General features: G+C 38.9%; 1 protein-coding gene across 1 annotated transcript in view; it reads right to left on the bottom strand.

Moving 5' to 3' along the window:
• The window catches only part of TPRG1 (tumor protein p63 regulated 1), a 149,473-nt gene that overhangs the window by 10,380 nt on the left and 123,141 nt on the right, over positions 1-15,952 (bottom strand). The window contains exon 5 of the mRNA XM_017964770.4: positions 7,260-7,413. Within this exon, the coding sequence (XP_017820259.3) occupies positions 7,260-7,413 (154 nt within the window). The remainder of the gene's footprint in view (positions 1-7,259; positions 7,414-15,952) is intronic.

Raw genomic sequence — 15,952 nt, 5'->3', positions numbered from 1 at the left:
CTGCATGTAAGGATGTTACATGCAGAAACCTATCCTCCACCCACCAGATACCAGACAGGCTTCCACCCCAGATGTGACAGCCAATAATGTCTCACTGGGACACTGGGACATCGTCAAATGTCCCCCATGGGCAAAATCACCCTCTCTTGAAAAACCACTGAACTAAAGGAAATGTAGGAGTATGCGGAGCTGGTCTTAAGTTGGATCTATGGTACTCACTAGCTGTGTGATTTGGGGCAAGTTATCTAACCTCTCTGGATTTTATAGTTCCTTTGCCACAAAATAAGAATATGAATAGCATCAAACTTAACAGGTAGTTGTAAAGATTAAGTGAAATGAAGCTTGTATGCAAGCTGTGAATGGAGGTGTGCACACACATGCACCTGTGTGCTCATGCGTTATATAGAGGGGTAGGAAAGCAGAATGAGATAAGCCTGAAATTTGGAGTTACATTGCAAAGGCCATAAAGGAATCTTGTTGCCAGTAATCAATAAATATTAACTGTTCAATCATCACTGACCTCATCCTCATCGTCATTATCAAACCATGAGCTCTTAAAAATCAAAGTAGAATTCATCTCAACAATTCTATTGCAACACTCTGGATTATCAGAATGCCTTTTCATAGACCAATAAATCTTGTCCAGTTGGATTATTGAATGCTTCCTCAGGCTTCATCGTAAACTTCATTTCATGAGAATCCTCTGTGGCCTCAAAAATCAAAGTGCTAGAAAGTAAAAGTTGGTACTGTTTCATACTCAATGAACTTGGCATTTCACTGGAGTCAGAGGCACTTCATTTCCAGTCATTTCTAGGAGCCCCTTCAAAGCCAGGGGAGGGCATGGTAACAGAGAGACAAGCAGGGTGACAAGCAGTGCATTGAAGAAGGGGCAGACAAAAGGCCAAGTCCCTGAGCTGGCTCCTGAGCATTTCAAGCACCTGAACCAAATCTATGTGACAGGAACGCTTGTCATCTGATATGAATGCCACCAGCCACATACTTTTCTCTAAAAGCTTGTATGCACCCACCCCTGGCTCTCTCTCTTGTATTTCAGTCCCAAATACAGAGGGTCAGGTTTTAACAACTCCAGTTACACAGGGCTGTGTGTTGGTTAGGATAAAGTATAGCAGTGTGCCTGGTGGGGGCTGGGGGGGATGCAGTATTATTCTTGACTTTCCACCAATTATTTACCAGCTGAGTGCCTGGTCCACAGGTTTGCTTTAGGTGCTGTCTGCCAACAGTTCATTGCCTAGAGTATCAGTTTTCTTTATTACAACCATCACTTGCTTCCTGTTTACACTGAGTAAAGAGACCAGGTTTCATGCCTGTAGGCCCACATTCCTCAGTCGAGCTGGTTTTCCAAGCCTGCAGGCTACAGGTTTTAGCCTCCCTGTATCTGGAAGGAAGCCTCCTGTCATAGAGTGCAGGCCCGTCCAATACCCAGTACTTGAAATCACTTGAGAAGTCACATTGCTGGACAGACTGTATATATCATCCTTGTACATTTTGCCTGGGATTATCCTTATGGAGACCCTGTGTAACGATAAATTCAAGCGTGTACATAGAAATAAGAAGAGGCAGTGGCTTCTTTTTTCTTACACAAGAGTGGCTTCTACCCATTGTAATTTCCATCCTCATCCTATCCCATCCCCCAACCCTCCTCTCTGAACACATGCAAATATGCACACACACGCAAACATACACAGTGCTCTTTAAATTTAGCTAAACTGAATCAGTCTTTATCCAAGAACATTTTGTATACATTTTGTAATTTGCAGCTTTTAAGCATGTTTCTTCTACTTAAAATGTCTTTTCCCACCTCCTTTGATGCTTAAATCACCCATACCTTAAGTTTCATATCAAATGTTATCACACTCGTTAACTTTTGGACTTATCTCTTCCCACTTTTGGGCTCCTATGACACCCTGTGAATCCCCCTAGTCACAATCTAAACACTTTAAATTATCATCTAGGAAAGTCATTCCTGCCTCCTCCCTCTATGCTGTAAGTATCTGTCGGGCAAAATCAGTTTTATTCTTCTTGGTAATCCAGAACATTGCTCATCACGTAGTAGTCACTGCCAGATAGGTACTCAATGACTGTTTGTTGAATGGATGCGAAAGGCAAACGAAGGGCTAAGTATATAAAGTTAAATTTGACGGCTAAAACATTGGTTCATTTTCATGAACCCCTTGAAAAGACGGACAGAACTACAAGAAAGAGGAAAAATGGTTGGTCTGTAGATTATTATGATTGTAGAGCATGCATAATGCATTCACTGCTATTCATCTGGATTTATTATTAGTCCCTCCCAGAAGTACACTCCACATACTCCAGCAACCCGGCAAAGTCATGGTTAAAAAAGAAAAGATTAAGGCTACAAGTTGCAAATACAAAGTGGATGAAATCGTTGAGGACAATTGAGCCAGGTTGTGAGATATAATATTATACCATATCATATCAATTAATAATATGAATGTACATACACAGTGTCTCTCTATCCCCCCCCCCCACATACACACACAATTCTTTCAGGCTTATACCCATTTACCTGAGTATTAGGAAACTGGGTGTTACATAGAACTATTATTGTATGACCTCAGTCACTTAATCCCCTTGATTATGTGTCCTCATTTTTTTAATGAGACAAAATCTTGCTCTGTCACTCAGGTTGGAGTGCAGTGGTATAACCATAGCTCACTGCAGACTTGCACTGCAAACTCGAACTCCTGGGCTTGAGCAGTCCTCCTGCCTCAGCCTTCCAAGCAGCTGGGATTATAGGTAACTGGAATGGGAATACAGGTACATGCCACCATGTCTTAAAATTTAATAAAATAACTTATTTTATTAAAGTTTTTTAAGAGACATGGTCTTACTATGTTGCCTAGGCTGGTCTTGAACTTCTAGCCCTAAGCAATCCTCCCACCTTAGCCTCCTGAGTCACTGGGATTACAAACATAGGCCGCCACCACTACTCATGGCTCAAGTGTTCTCATTTTCAAAACAAAGATACATATCCTTAACTTACAGGGGTTTTGTTAGTTGAATTACATGAAAATATTCAAACGTAATCAATAGATATTAAGTACAATCATATAATAGTACTACTTTTTATGTCTCATAATATTCAAAGCAGTGCCAAAAAGCAATTTTATTTTATATTTTCACAATTGTTTTATATTAGTAATGCAAAGTATGGACATGAACATATTGGAACAGTTTAGTGAAGTAGGGAGATAAGCAAGACTGTCTGGGAAGATGCCATTTGACCGACATATTTGCCAGGTGTGGAAGTGGTATAGAGTTAGTGAGATGGGAATAGTGTATTTTGACATAGCATTGTATAAACTTTACAGCAATTTTATTGGTAAATGTTAACAGACTTAGACACAGTATGAATTTGAATTTGAATGCTATTATGTTCATTAATGCTCTTTCTCTGGGTACCTTCCTGACCCACCAGCCCCACGACTGCTCAGCTTTGGCTCAGTGTGGTACAATCTAAAACCTATATTACCAGTTCCACTTTCTCTACTGACTTTCAGACCTAAATGTCTACCTGCCTGACAACCAACTCTACCCCAACTTCTATAGAAACTCAACATGTTTCAAACTCAACAAGTCATAAACTGAATCCCCAAACCTACTTTTTCCAGTTTTCGTCAGTCAAATGAATGAAATCACCATCTACCGAAGCCTGAAACTTTGTCATCTGTGACTTCTTCATCTTCTTCCATATCCTGTCAGTTACTTGCTTCCATTAATTCTCTCTCGGGTAGCTAAAAATCTTCTCATCTTCTTTCCCTTCCTACTGCTTCTAACTTAGTTTAGGCTCTTATATCTTTTATTTAAGCCATTATAACTCTAGTGAGGGCTATGTAAGACTAAACTCCGGTTAAACCAAATTACACTTTATCTAAGAACCATCTGTATACTTTCCATGCCTCCACTCCTCCGTTTTACTTGATCCAAACTTCAGTTTCAGTTAATTAGAACTCTTAAAAATATTTGCATTTTCATCTGCCTCCTCTGTTAAGCACTGCAAGAACCTTGTCTCATTTCTGTTTATATCCTCAGCAATAATCATACTACCTGGACTTCGTTGGCATGATAAAAATCTCTTGAATAAAGAGATTCTAGATGTGGTAGAAGAAATGACTCTGGTTAAGAATAAGTTTGAATATTTTCATGTATTTTAAAATAATAATCTGTTCCATTAGGTTGTAAATAATTTGAAAATGTGAAAATTTTGACTGTATAACTCTGTTCTAAGTTATTCCCTCCCCATGCCACAGTTTTCTTAAACTGGATTAAATTGCTTCAGGTATTTGATTTAGTTATGCGTTTTCCCCATATTCTACTTTTTTCCTATTTCATTCATTAAAGAGATGGAAAAACCAGTTTATTAAACCCTTTTAAAATCTCATGTTTTTGCCAAAATACTCACTTAAAAAGGATTCTAGATCTCCCAAATCATCTTTCTTCTTATTTATTCTTTTACATTAATATAACTGGGTCTTAATCAAAGCCAATCTTGGAAAATGTCTTAAACACAAATAATATTGTGACATAAAAACCAGCAACAAAAGAGAAACTAAGACTCAAAAACCTGGATCAAAGTACTCATCATTTCACATTCCAGATGGAGATCATTTGTTTTCCTAGAGAGCTGGGACTTTGGGTGGCCTTTGAATAAGAAATGGCTTGGCAAATGAAAGTGCCAGACTATTGCTAAAGGGAAAAAAGAAGGAAAAAAAAAAACTTTAGAATAATAAATTAGGGAGAAAAGCCTTAAAGAAAATAGACTTAACAGATCCAGGAAGTAGTTTGATAGGCTAAAAGTCAACCAGCTAACCATCTATCGTGTTCATGTGTGTGCACGTGCCTCACACCTGCTATTCTTATTTCCATCCAGGAAGAGCTGCCATCAATTCCCGATTCAGCCTTTGCTACTGGGAAGGCTCGAGCAAAATCCAATGCTGTAGTCTACTAACTCCATCTGCAGTTATTTGGAAAATAATATGCCATCTCTCTTTGATATTTTACTTTTCATCTTTTTGCATTATTTTATTGTAGTTACATATAGCAGAATAAGAGAAAGCACAATCAGAAGTTAGAATGTAACAGTGTTACTTCTCTGCAGTTTATAGAACTTGTTCTTTAATTTCTCATGCTGAACTTCCTGTAAAGGACATTCAGGGAATAAGTCTCTAATGTACCAGGTATGAGGGATAAGAGAAGACTTGGCCCAGGAAATGATGGATGTACCAACTAAGGCAGTTAATATTTATTTTGATTTACAATAAAGTATGATTACTATTAATTCAAAAATACATACAATTTTAATATGTATCTGGTGGAACCAGATGTCCTTTAAAGCAGGGAAATGTCTTTGGGAAAATAGGTTATTAAGCTCTTTAACTTGGATTAACAGATGTTTTAAAAAAGAAACAAAGTTTTCTGCATTGTTAATAATAATTTTTGAAACAGAGTTTGAAGATTAAGGAACAATGTGTTATTATTAAGAACTTCTAGAAACAGAGACGTCTGATATTACATTTGAAGTTCCGGGCAGGAGCCATGACGCAAATTCCCCCTCTACCTCCCTGAAGCGCTCAGTGAGTCTATTCTCATATTCTTGCCTTCAGGCAGGTGTTAGGTTGTTCTTACTGGTTCTCATTTGTTTTGTTTTGTTTTTTTGACTTTCAGTGGTAAAGAGTCAGGCTAGGGGCTGATGTTGATGCTTGGGTTGAGAAACTGTGAAACAGGAGTGTTTCATAAAGAGGGGCAACCTGATCCCTATACCAAGCTAGTTTAGTGTCAGCAACAGCGTGGAGCCTAAGAGAAACCAGGACACGCGAAACCCCTGAGGACATTTGCATAATTCTTGAGAGGCACATTGACTTTTCATGGGAGAATAATGTAATTCAAGGTGATTTCATCTATGTATTAGGGGGGAATGAAGACTCCATCTAGCCTGTAATCAAATGTGTATTGCCTCAAATTCTTTTTAAAATCCCCAGGATGTATCAATTCATAATATTTTCACACACATACATATATATTTATACTTGCATGAATAAGTGTGTTTAATGCAAGAAATGTAATATATGCCATCAACCACAGAAAGTCTTCAGATGCAGATTGCTAAGTTTTGAATTTATAGCAAATAATAATTGTAATATTCTGAAAAATTGAGATAATATAAATGTAATGACATAATATAAAAATAAACATAAAAAGGACAAAGACACTTTGGGAGGCCGAGACGGGCGGATCATGAGGTCGAGAGATCGAGACCATCATGTTCAACATGGTGAAACCCCATCTCTACTAAAAATATAAAAAAAAAAATTAGCTGGGCATGGTGGTGCGTGCCTGTAATCCCAGCTACTCGGGAGGCTGAGGCAGGAGAATTGCCTGGACCCAGGAGGCGGAGGCTGCGGTGAGTCGAGATTGCGCCATTGCACTCCAGCCTGGGTAACAGGAGCAAAACTCCGTCCCCAAAAAAAAAAAAAAGGACAAAGAAGGTAAGAATTTCTAGGTCTATAAGCACACTCGTGTATACTTGGTTTTACTGAAAATATAAAGTTTGATCTTTCACTACATTTCAGCTTCAACTGTTTTACTTCTTGATGACTTAGAATGTCCCAGTACTGCTTAAGACACCTGTGGGAGGTGAGAGAATAATAGAAGACTGTTCCCTTTAGAAATGAGTCTAAAATCTGCTCGATGAGATGAAATTTAAAGCAGAGGTATTCTGAATAGCTTTACACCTCATGGAGTATTTATACACACATCATTCCATTTAATCTTACAATGGCCCTGTGAGGTTGGGAGGAAAGGCAGTGCTCATTATCTTCATTTGAGAGGTGAGACTACCGAGGCTCAGACAGAGAAGTGACTTAATCAAGCATGACCTAGAGCCACATCTGACTATGCTTTACACTATTCCACATTTCCCTGAATAAAATAATTAGAATGTGATTGTATGTGGGAAGGTGTATACACCCTGTAGGCAATGCATGCAATTAGCCAGGGGAAAGCAGCATGTTATATATAAATATAATGTATATTTACATATAAAAATGGCTTGACTCTTTACTAAAAAGTTCTATAAACCCATTAACATTTGTTTTTGTCTATATAAATAGCTGGTTGCATTTTGTTTTATTTCTTGTTTAGGAGTACGTGTCTCTAGATGCACATAGCTCCACCAACAAAGCTAATCTAAAAGTCATACTTGAGATGCCTCCTACCTTGCAAATTTCAAGGAATTTCTCACTTGTGTGTTTCATAGGGTGCTCGGTGAAAGTAGCATAAGGAACTTCGGTGGACCATGGGTTCCAGCGGGACAGTAGGGACTGCTCCTCCGGACTCCCCCAGTAGATCCTAAGTCCTTCTCCTTGTCTCCTACAAGAAAGGAGTTTTCCATTAGATTAGTCATTTCCATTAGATAAAAATTTAAAAAAAAGACAAGAAATTGAATGATGTAATATGTCAGTCAGCCTTTATATTGCTGCTGAGATAAGTGGCTTAATTTCCAACTAGTTAAACTGTTCAAAGGATTTTAGGAGGTGAGAAAAATGATGAATTTGGTTTCAAGCATAGTAAATTTAAAGTATTTGGGGGAATTCTCTGTGGAAACACCTACTTGGAAATGTGAGTCTGATACTCAACAGAAAAGTGGCCAGAACTGGAAATATGGATATTGATGTCATGCCAAGATTCTGATGGTAAAATTTAGAAGAGAAAGAGAGAAGGTATCAAAGAACTGACCAGTAATGGAACAGTTTAGGTGGCAGATAGTTTCAAGAAGAAAGGAAATGGCACGACAGTAACAACAGTTTCCACCAAAGCAAGAACTGACTAGGAAAAGACATGGGACCTCTCAAATGGTAGAACGCACACGATTTTTGAGAGGAATGATGACCAATCAAAATGCTCTGCAACTTCAGATTCTGAATCTCATTGTCCTCTATTTTCTGTACACAGTCCATTCAGTGAAATTGCAACAACAAACACGTCAAAGCTTGCAGAAAGACTATGCCTGCCCCTTTCCATTAAGTTCACAGTCTTAATCCACAAGACGTGGTAGGAAGCGACTCTCTGCCATAGCCCAGGCCTGGTCATTTAGTAAATCTAAGTGCAGAGCAAGAGAAAGTAAGTAAGCTTGGGAGAACAGGGAGTGAAGTCAGGTCAGGGGAGTGTGGCCACATTGAATAACAAAATCATGTTTCTGTGGCCTCTTTTGCATGTGTCCATCAGAATCTATGGTTTGTGGTTTTAGATATTTCTGAATGCAAAGAGATGCCTGGAGGTTAAGCCAAACTCAGGTGCCTTGCATTCAATAAGCTTTAAAACCAAATTGCCTGTAATTCTAAACAGCCCTATGGAATATCACAGATGTCTCATTTCTTCTAAAAATTAAATCCTGGGATTTCTGGAATAAAAAACCAGAGCTTAATTGTGGTGTCATCACAAAACTGTCACTTCCTGTATTACGGAAGAATTCCCTGGGGAATGCTGTTATGGTTTCTGAATGTTTATCCATGTAGAGATGTATCTAAGCACAATTTCATAGAAATGCATGTAACACTCCACTCTCCAATTGGCTAATACCTGAACTTCTCACGAAAGGAAAGTAAGAAAAATCCCTGAAACATTCTGCTGGCCAGTACTCAGATTTTTTATGATTATATTTGAAAACTGACACCAACTTTTTTTGTACTTAATCCTTTGCTCAGGAAGAAAACGAAAAAAAAAAAAAAAAGAATATAGAGAAAAAAAGAAAAATACATAGGGAAAGAAAAATATTGAGAAGAATAGAAAAATAGAAGAAAAATATACCTCTAAAGTTTTTTTCTTTCTCTCCTTCTCAGCTGATATACTGACATTTATTATTCCCCTGCACTTTTATTTTTTTGGCCTGACAATAAACTCTAAACTCAATGAATATTCTATGTGTGATGGTTAATGGAGCATTCTGGATTGAGTCCATTAAAACAGCTTGCACAATGGAATTATTTACTCCTTCATATGTCAACTTATTTGCTGGGTGCAATTTTGTTTTTATCCAAAGGGGATGAAAATCTGCCAAGATACCTTGTCTAATAAGTACACATTATATTCTTTTACCTTAGGGAAACCCCAAATGAAGTTTGATCATGAAATTCAAGAGGGATACTATTTCTAAATATCCAGTCAATTTGACTATAACAGGGAGATGTAGTACACTTCCAAATATACAAGTTCAGCCAAACTATTTTCCTGAGTTCCAGAGGTGAAAGCAAGGAAGATTAATCTGAAACTAAGTTCTCTTTCAACGGTGGGGTTTCTCAAGCCATCCAGCAAAGCTGTTAGTATCAGGGTGCTATGAAAGACTATCACGTTCTCTTCCATCAAAGACCGTTAGAACAATCGTGGAGACTGCAGATGCCTTTATGGCCAGAAATACTTTATTTAATAGTAATTGTACTCACCATGAAATAAATCATGGGAGGTAATAGAGTGGAGTAAAAGTGCAGTGAACTGTTGTCCCAGAATCCCGTGACACAGTCTTGGTTTTGACACTTACCACTGCTTGACTATGGGCAAGCTCATTTCTCTTTCTGAATTTTTTTCTGAATCTGAATTACTTCTCTTTCTGAATCTTCTGAATATGTTTTCCCATATTTAGAAAAAAACACGACTTCCTCATCTGTTCTTTAGAGTGTCTCTATATGGAGACATTCCATGACCTCAGTCACTCCGTGTGAATAGTGTAGGCAGCTATTGTCGTGATGCCAGTAACAATCATCTGGTTGGGATACACAGCATCCGTAAGCAGTCTCGGGGTATGAATTCTCTAGTTTATAAGCATCTAATTAGCCCCACTGAGCAGAACAAGTCCTACACTGCAAAGGTCACACCAAGTACTAACCTATCATTCCAAGGGACTTTCAGGACCTACCATAACATTTTACAAACATGTAAAAGAAAAAATCAGCTATTGCTCAGTGGAATTGCAGATAAGGTTTATAAACTGAAGAATTGCAGAGCAAGAAGGGCTCTTGGAAGCTATAGCCCAATGCGTCCTTTCTGTAGATGGAAAAAAACTGAGACTCAGAAAGTATCAGAACTTTTCCAAAGCATCACTACAGGACAGGGATGAGGTAGCAAGGGTCCTGGTTTCCTGAGGCTTCAATCGGGGTCTTTTCACCATTCTGGGCTACTGTACACAATATATTCAAAGATAACGCCCTGCTATTGCATAACATAGCCTTATTTCCAATAGGCACAAAGTTAAAAGAATTCCTCTGAGGAGGCTGTCATTATTCATGAGTGGAAAAAGCCTCCCAAGGGAACCCAGCCAGTTATCAGAAGAAAACCTCTGTCTCAAAACATATGCATTCTTACATATACTAAATATGAGCAATTATGAGACTATAGGAAAGTAAGGTAGCACTGGATGTGGAGACAATTACTAATAAGGTAAGTTGTCAGGGGAAGAAGACTGGGTCTTTGGCCAGGTGCACTGGCTCATGCCTGCAATCCCAGCACTTTGGGAGGCCAAGGTGGGCAGATCACCTGAGATCAGGAGTTCGAGACCAGTTTGGCCAACATGGTGAAACCCTGTCTCTACTAAAAATACAAAAATTAGCCAGGTATGGTGGCAGGCATCTGTAATCCCAGCTACTGAGGGGCTGAGGCAGGAGAATCACTTGAACCAAGGAGGTGGAGGTTGCAGCGAGCCAAGATCCTGCCACTGCACTTCAGCCTGGGCAACAGAGTGAGACCCTGTCTCTCTCTCTCTCTCTCTCTCTCTCTCTCTCTCTCTCACACACACACACACACACACACACACACACACACACACAGAGAGACTGGGTCTTTCTCACTGCTATGATGGGGTTAATTAAAGTCCTAAGTAAAGATTGCCAGCATCAAATTATCAAGCAAATAAATATTTGGAAGTTTTCTTTCTGACATTATACTTGGCATAAATCATGACTTTTGGTAGCTCTTTGTCTTTGGGCATTTCACACAGCCTTTCTGATCTTTAGGTGACAATAATCTTGTGAAATACAAGAGGATAACGGATGATAAAATGTTTTGTTTCTATAAGGCACTGTTCCACTGGCACATATTGAGTGTCTGCTATGTACCATACTACCCACTCTGTACTGTTAGAGATCATATATTTTTTATTTTATTTAACCCATATAGTAATTTTGAGCTACTTTTGAAGACCTAGACGTAGCTACAGGAAATAAGTTAAATAATATGACCAGATTTAGTCAGATCATCAAGTCAAGAGCTGCTAGTGAAATGTAATTAAAAAAAAAAGTTTGGGGAGGAAAAACTCCAGGATCACTGGACGTAAACAAAACCAGAGAAGCAAATCTCTAGCACAGAGGAAGTGTTGGGATGTTGTGAGCTTGTCTTCACTTATTGGTCCCTCTTTTTCCACCTGATTCTGGGTCCAAGAACACTTCTTGTGTGTTCAGCTTCTGCTTCTGGGAGGAAATATGTAAGATTTCCTACTTGAATTGAAATCCATCAGGAAGACTTCCATTCAGATAGCTTAAATAAGCCTTTCAATTCTCTTTCCTTCAGTGTGAATAAGCCTAACTTCTTAATGATATTTTCTGATGGGTTAGAAATAATCTTTTAGATCACCTTAGAGCTGATTCCCTAAAACATTCCAAAGTTCTCATTTTCAATTCCACCATTTCCTTAGCACATTTTCTATACAGAGTATAGAGAAATGAATCAAACTCAGTATCTGAACTCTAGAAGCCCATGATCTGACAATCTATAAGCTGATTTTACTATACATTTTTTCCCAGACCTCAAAAAGCACAAACAGAAACTTGCAAGTTCCACCACAGAAACAGAGGATCACTTATTGCAATCATTCTCACTTTCTATCCTCAAGGAAACCAGCTGGATCTGGCCTCCATTCCAACAGTAGTGGAAGTAAGAAGGGCAGTATACTCTTTACTTCTAGTAAGTTCCAAACCCTCCCAGAAAGAGACAGAGACAGAGGATGGGTTCCATAAGCACTTAGCGGAAGAAGGTTTGTGGTAGTCACGGATTTTTAGGATCCTAAACTATCTGAATTGGAAAGCCTTTTGGAGAGGTCAGTTTCCAATTCTTTTATTTTACAGATACATAACTGAGACCAGAGTTTTCAAAGATCACAGTTCTTCCTTTATTCATGTTAATTACAGGTTCTCCTCGGTGACTCAGATTCAGAATTCCACTCAAAGACTGTTGTCGGCAGGATAGAAGACTGAGCAATTACTACTTTTTTTTTTTTTTTTTTTTTTGAGATGGAGTTTCGCGCTTGTTACCCAGCCTGGAGTGCAATGGCGCGATCTCGGCTCACAGCAACCTCCGCCTCCTGGGTTCAGGCAATTCTCCTGCCTCAGCCTCCTGAGTAGCTGGGATTACAGGCACGCACCACCATGCCCAGCTAATTTTTTGTACATTTTTTAGTAGAGACGGGGTTTCACCATGTTGACCAGGATGGTCTCGATCTCTTGACCTTGTGATCCACCCGCCTCGGCCTCCCAAAGTGCTGGGATTACAGGCTTGAGCCACCGCGCCCGGCCCTGCAATTACTACTTTAAATCATCACAGCAGACCACTAGAAGTCTTGCCTTCTACACACACGAAAAGTGAAGATGTGCTGAAGAGGTGAGCTTTAGGCTGTAGAAACTGCTCATATTAGCGGCAAAGGACACAGTCATGAAAAACAAATACGGCTTAACAACGCGAAAGGTGGCTGCAGGTTGGAAGGAGGGAAAACATTCCTTGATAACCCATTTTGTAAGAGAATAAATCATTTCTGGCAGGAAGGACTCCTCTCCTCTAAGTCATCTTTAGCTAAGCTAGAAAATATGCCTGCCAGTCCTCAGTCTAATATACTCATTCTGTGCATTCTTCTTTCTTCAGGGAGAAGCCACATGTCCTTTGCACAGGGCAACATAGCTGGCTTCCTCTCCCTGGAATCCTCACTCTCCTTCTATCCTGGCCTTCAAAGGGTCTCTGTTAAGGCATTCACCTACCTGTTAACAGAACTAAATGAGGACACCTCGCTCCCTAGAAGAAGAGATGGCAGCTTTCATTATTACCTCCGTCAGCTGCCCCTCCTTTCTACTCATCTCAAATCTCAAAGCTCCACCACAGAATTAAAAACATAGCTCGAGGCACCAAACCGAGATTTATGAGGAAGCACAGACATTAACTCTTGCTCTAAACGCAGGGCGTGTGCTTGTAAGTATGGGTGAGCAAACAGAGGGAGGCTGTGAGCAGGAGGAGGCAGGCAGTGAGGGGAGAGAGCAATTCAGAACAACATGATCTATTTTCTTAATGTCTCCTTTCCCTCTACCTTACAGCATGTATTGTTGAAAGGTGGCCTTCTAGGCCCATGAAATGTTAGTCTCTTGCTTATTTAATCTGGACAAAGGCAGGGACAGAGTTGGCACCCTGGAGGGTATTCAATGCTCCTTTGCTCATTGAATGACCTCAGAGGAAATATTTTCCATGACAAGAACCCAAAAGACGCTGGCACAGCGTCAGACAATAAGATTTGCAGAATGTGTTTACATTCTCTCCATGTCCCCAGGCTGTTCCAAACCCATGGGCAGGTGCTGCCTTTATCTGCTCTCTTTGCTCACCTGGCTCCCTCCCAGAAGTTTCCAAGGCCTTTAGCTCAGTGAGATTAACCACTTACTGGCATGGGTAACCAAGAAATGATATAAGTTATATTACTGGAGGCAGAGCAAGTAATAAATAAAGCAGATCAGCAGTGTTCATAAAGAAAAATTCAGGGGCATTGTGGTGCCATTGTAAAAACCTTTGGTGAGAATTAGGAGGCCTGAGTTCAAAAGATGGATCTGCCAGTATTCAATTGGGTAATTTGAACTTTTTACTTTTGTGGACTCTGGGGATCCATCTGTAATATCAGGGAGTTGAAACTAGATCCTCTTCTACCCCCAATAAATTAAGATGTATGCTGAAAGACCAGAATAATTTGTGTTATGCTGGTTAGACAAAAAACCAAGAGAGAACCCAGGGGATAACTTAAATGAATATGAGAAGTTCTGAGAAGGCTACAAAGACTTGATCATTCTTCTCCTAAAAGGTGGAAAAAAGTGATCTTAACCTGCAGAAGAAAATACCTGAGGTTAAATGAAGAGCAGAATTTAGATAAATGAGAGTGACTAATTATAAAAAGCGTTTCCAAAAAAGATCATGGACTCTCCCAAGCTGAAAGTCCTTAAAAGAAATAAGGACTTGGGAAAGTTTAAATGTGCTTGTCCTAGAGGTGGTCATGTTCATGGCTGAAGAGAGGAAGACAAAGTTTCCGAACCAAAGGTCCAACCTAAGATTTCATGACTCACAATGTTGGAATATATACGTATTTGTGCAGTAAATATTTATACTAAAACAAACATGGCTGCTTACAGTGCCAGGTACCTAGAAACCACCTCATAAAATTTTGTTTAATGAAGATGAATGAATGAGTTTACAGACCAAGTTAGGATGCCTGTCAGTTTGAATGCTATAGTATTCCATTTTTAGAATGTTACATGTTATGATAGTTACTCTCTAGACTGGTAGTCAAAAAATTCTGTTCAAGTCCTTGCATTTATAATCATCTTTGTGGTTTATACTGAGCACTTTTCTGGATGTGCCAATTCCCTCCTTATAAAATAAAGGAGACACTGGATTAGATTGTGTCTAGTAGACACTCCAACTCTACACAAATGTAATATGTTTGATCTATCAGATTAGATGATTATCAACCTTTGGATTTCACTTAAATAACACAGAGAAGTACTTTTCCCTCTCGAATTAATTTGGATGAAAGTCATTCTCAAACTTATACATTTTCTAAACAGATTATACTAAACATAACTATTTTTAATTACATAATACAAGTTTTCAAAAACCCCAGATTTTAACACCTAGAAGGGATTTATTATTCGTCTTTTATGTCCTATGTCCTTGACTCCTTAAATTTACCAAATATAGGCTGAAATCTAAATGTTACCCAAATTAATACTCAAAACTCTTACAACACTTTTCTATACTGCTTCCCTTTATGAAAGCAATCTGTTGTATATGAAGATTGAGACTGTTTGCCTAAAGCTCTGAAAGATTCTTGACTGCTAAGTTTATTAGTTCTTATGTCAGCTGTCTCTTCCATCACCATCAGGCTGCCTTTCTTGCTGTTATCAACATTCCTGACTTCAGCTGCTCTTTTTTCTAATTTGTTTTTTCTAAACTTCTATTGACAGGGAAACTAGAAACACATTATTATTGGGATTATGGGCAAATAATAAAAATATCCTCTTTCTAAGGCTATTTAATCTAAGGAAAATGCAATGAATTATTAGAAAAAGCTTTGCTTTCTCAGATGCCATTTAAATGGAAAGCTAATTCAATGAAGTTGGCAATAAAGAACTTTCAAATAAAGGAGAAGAAACTGTATGCTACTTTAGGCTGTGAATAAAATGGCCTGTTTGGAGTCCATGTCTGTCAGAAGGAAACAAATGTCCTCCTAGGATTAAAAATGATAACTTTCTTTCCACCGATGAGGTTGACATGAAATTTTGTCATTGCTAGAGTCACTTTGGCAGACGCTGGCATTGCCATATTCTGTACATGAAGCCTCATACTCTGATCCATCCTTCAAACCTTTTAGAGTATAACTCCCACAATACTGAACAATTACTTTAAGTGGCAACATTTTAAGTAAATCCCTGATAGAATTCCTCCATAAAGTCCACAGAAATTGCTCTGGATACAACTGTGATGAGGATTCAGTAGCAGGAACAAGCTCTCATAGTTAAAGGTATCAAAAAAGGCTTCATTCATTCAATACATGTTTACTGATCTTCGACTTTGTGCCGAGTGCATGCAAGTACCTCAAAAGATATATAACAAGCCTTCAAGG

The sequence above is a fragment of the Callithrix jacchus genome, chromosome 15, assembly GCF_049354715.1.
Source record: "Callithrix jacchus isolate 240 chromosome 15, calJac240_pri, whole genome shotgun sequence".
In the NCBI taxonomy this organism is placed as follows: Eukaryota; Metazoa; Chordata; class Mammalia; order Primates; family Cebidae; genus Callithrix; species Callithrix jacchus.
The sequence above is the reverse complement of the archived record's forward strand: the minus strand, read 5'-3'. Positions and strand labels throughout refer to the sequence as shown.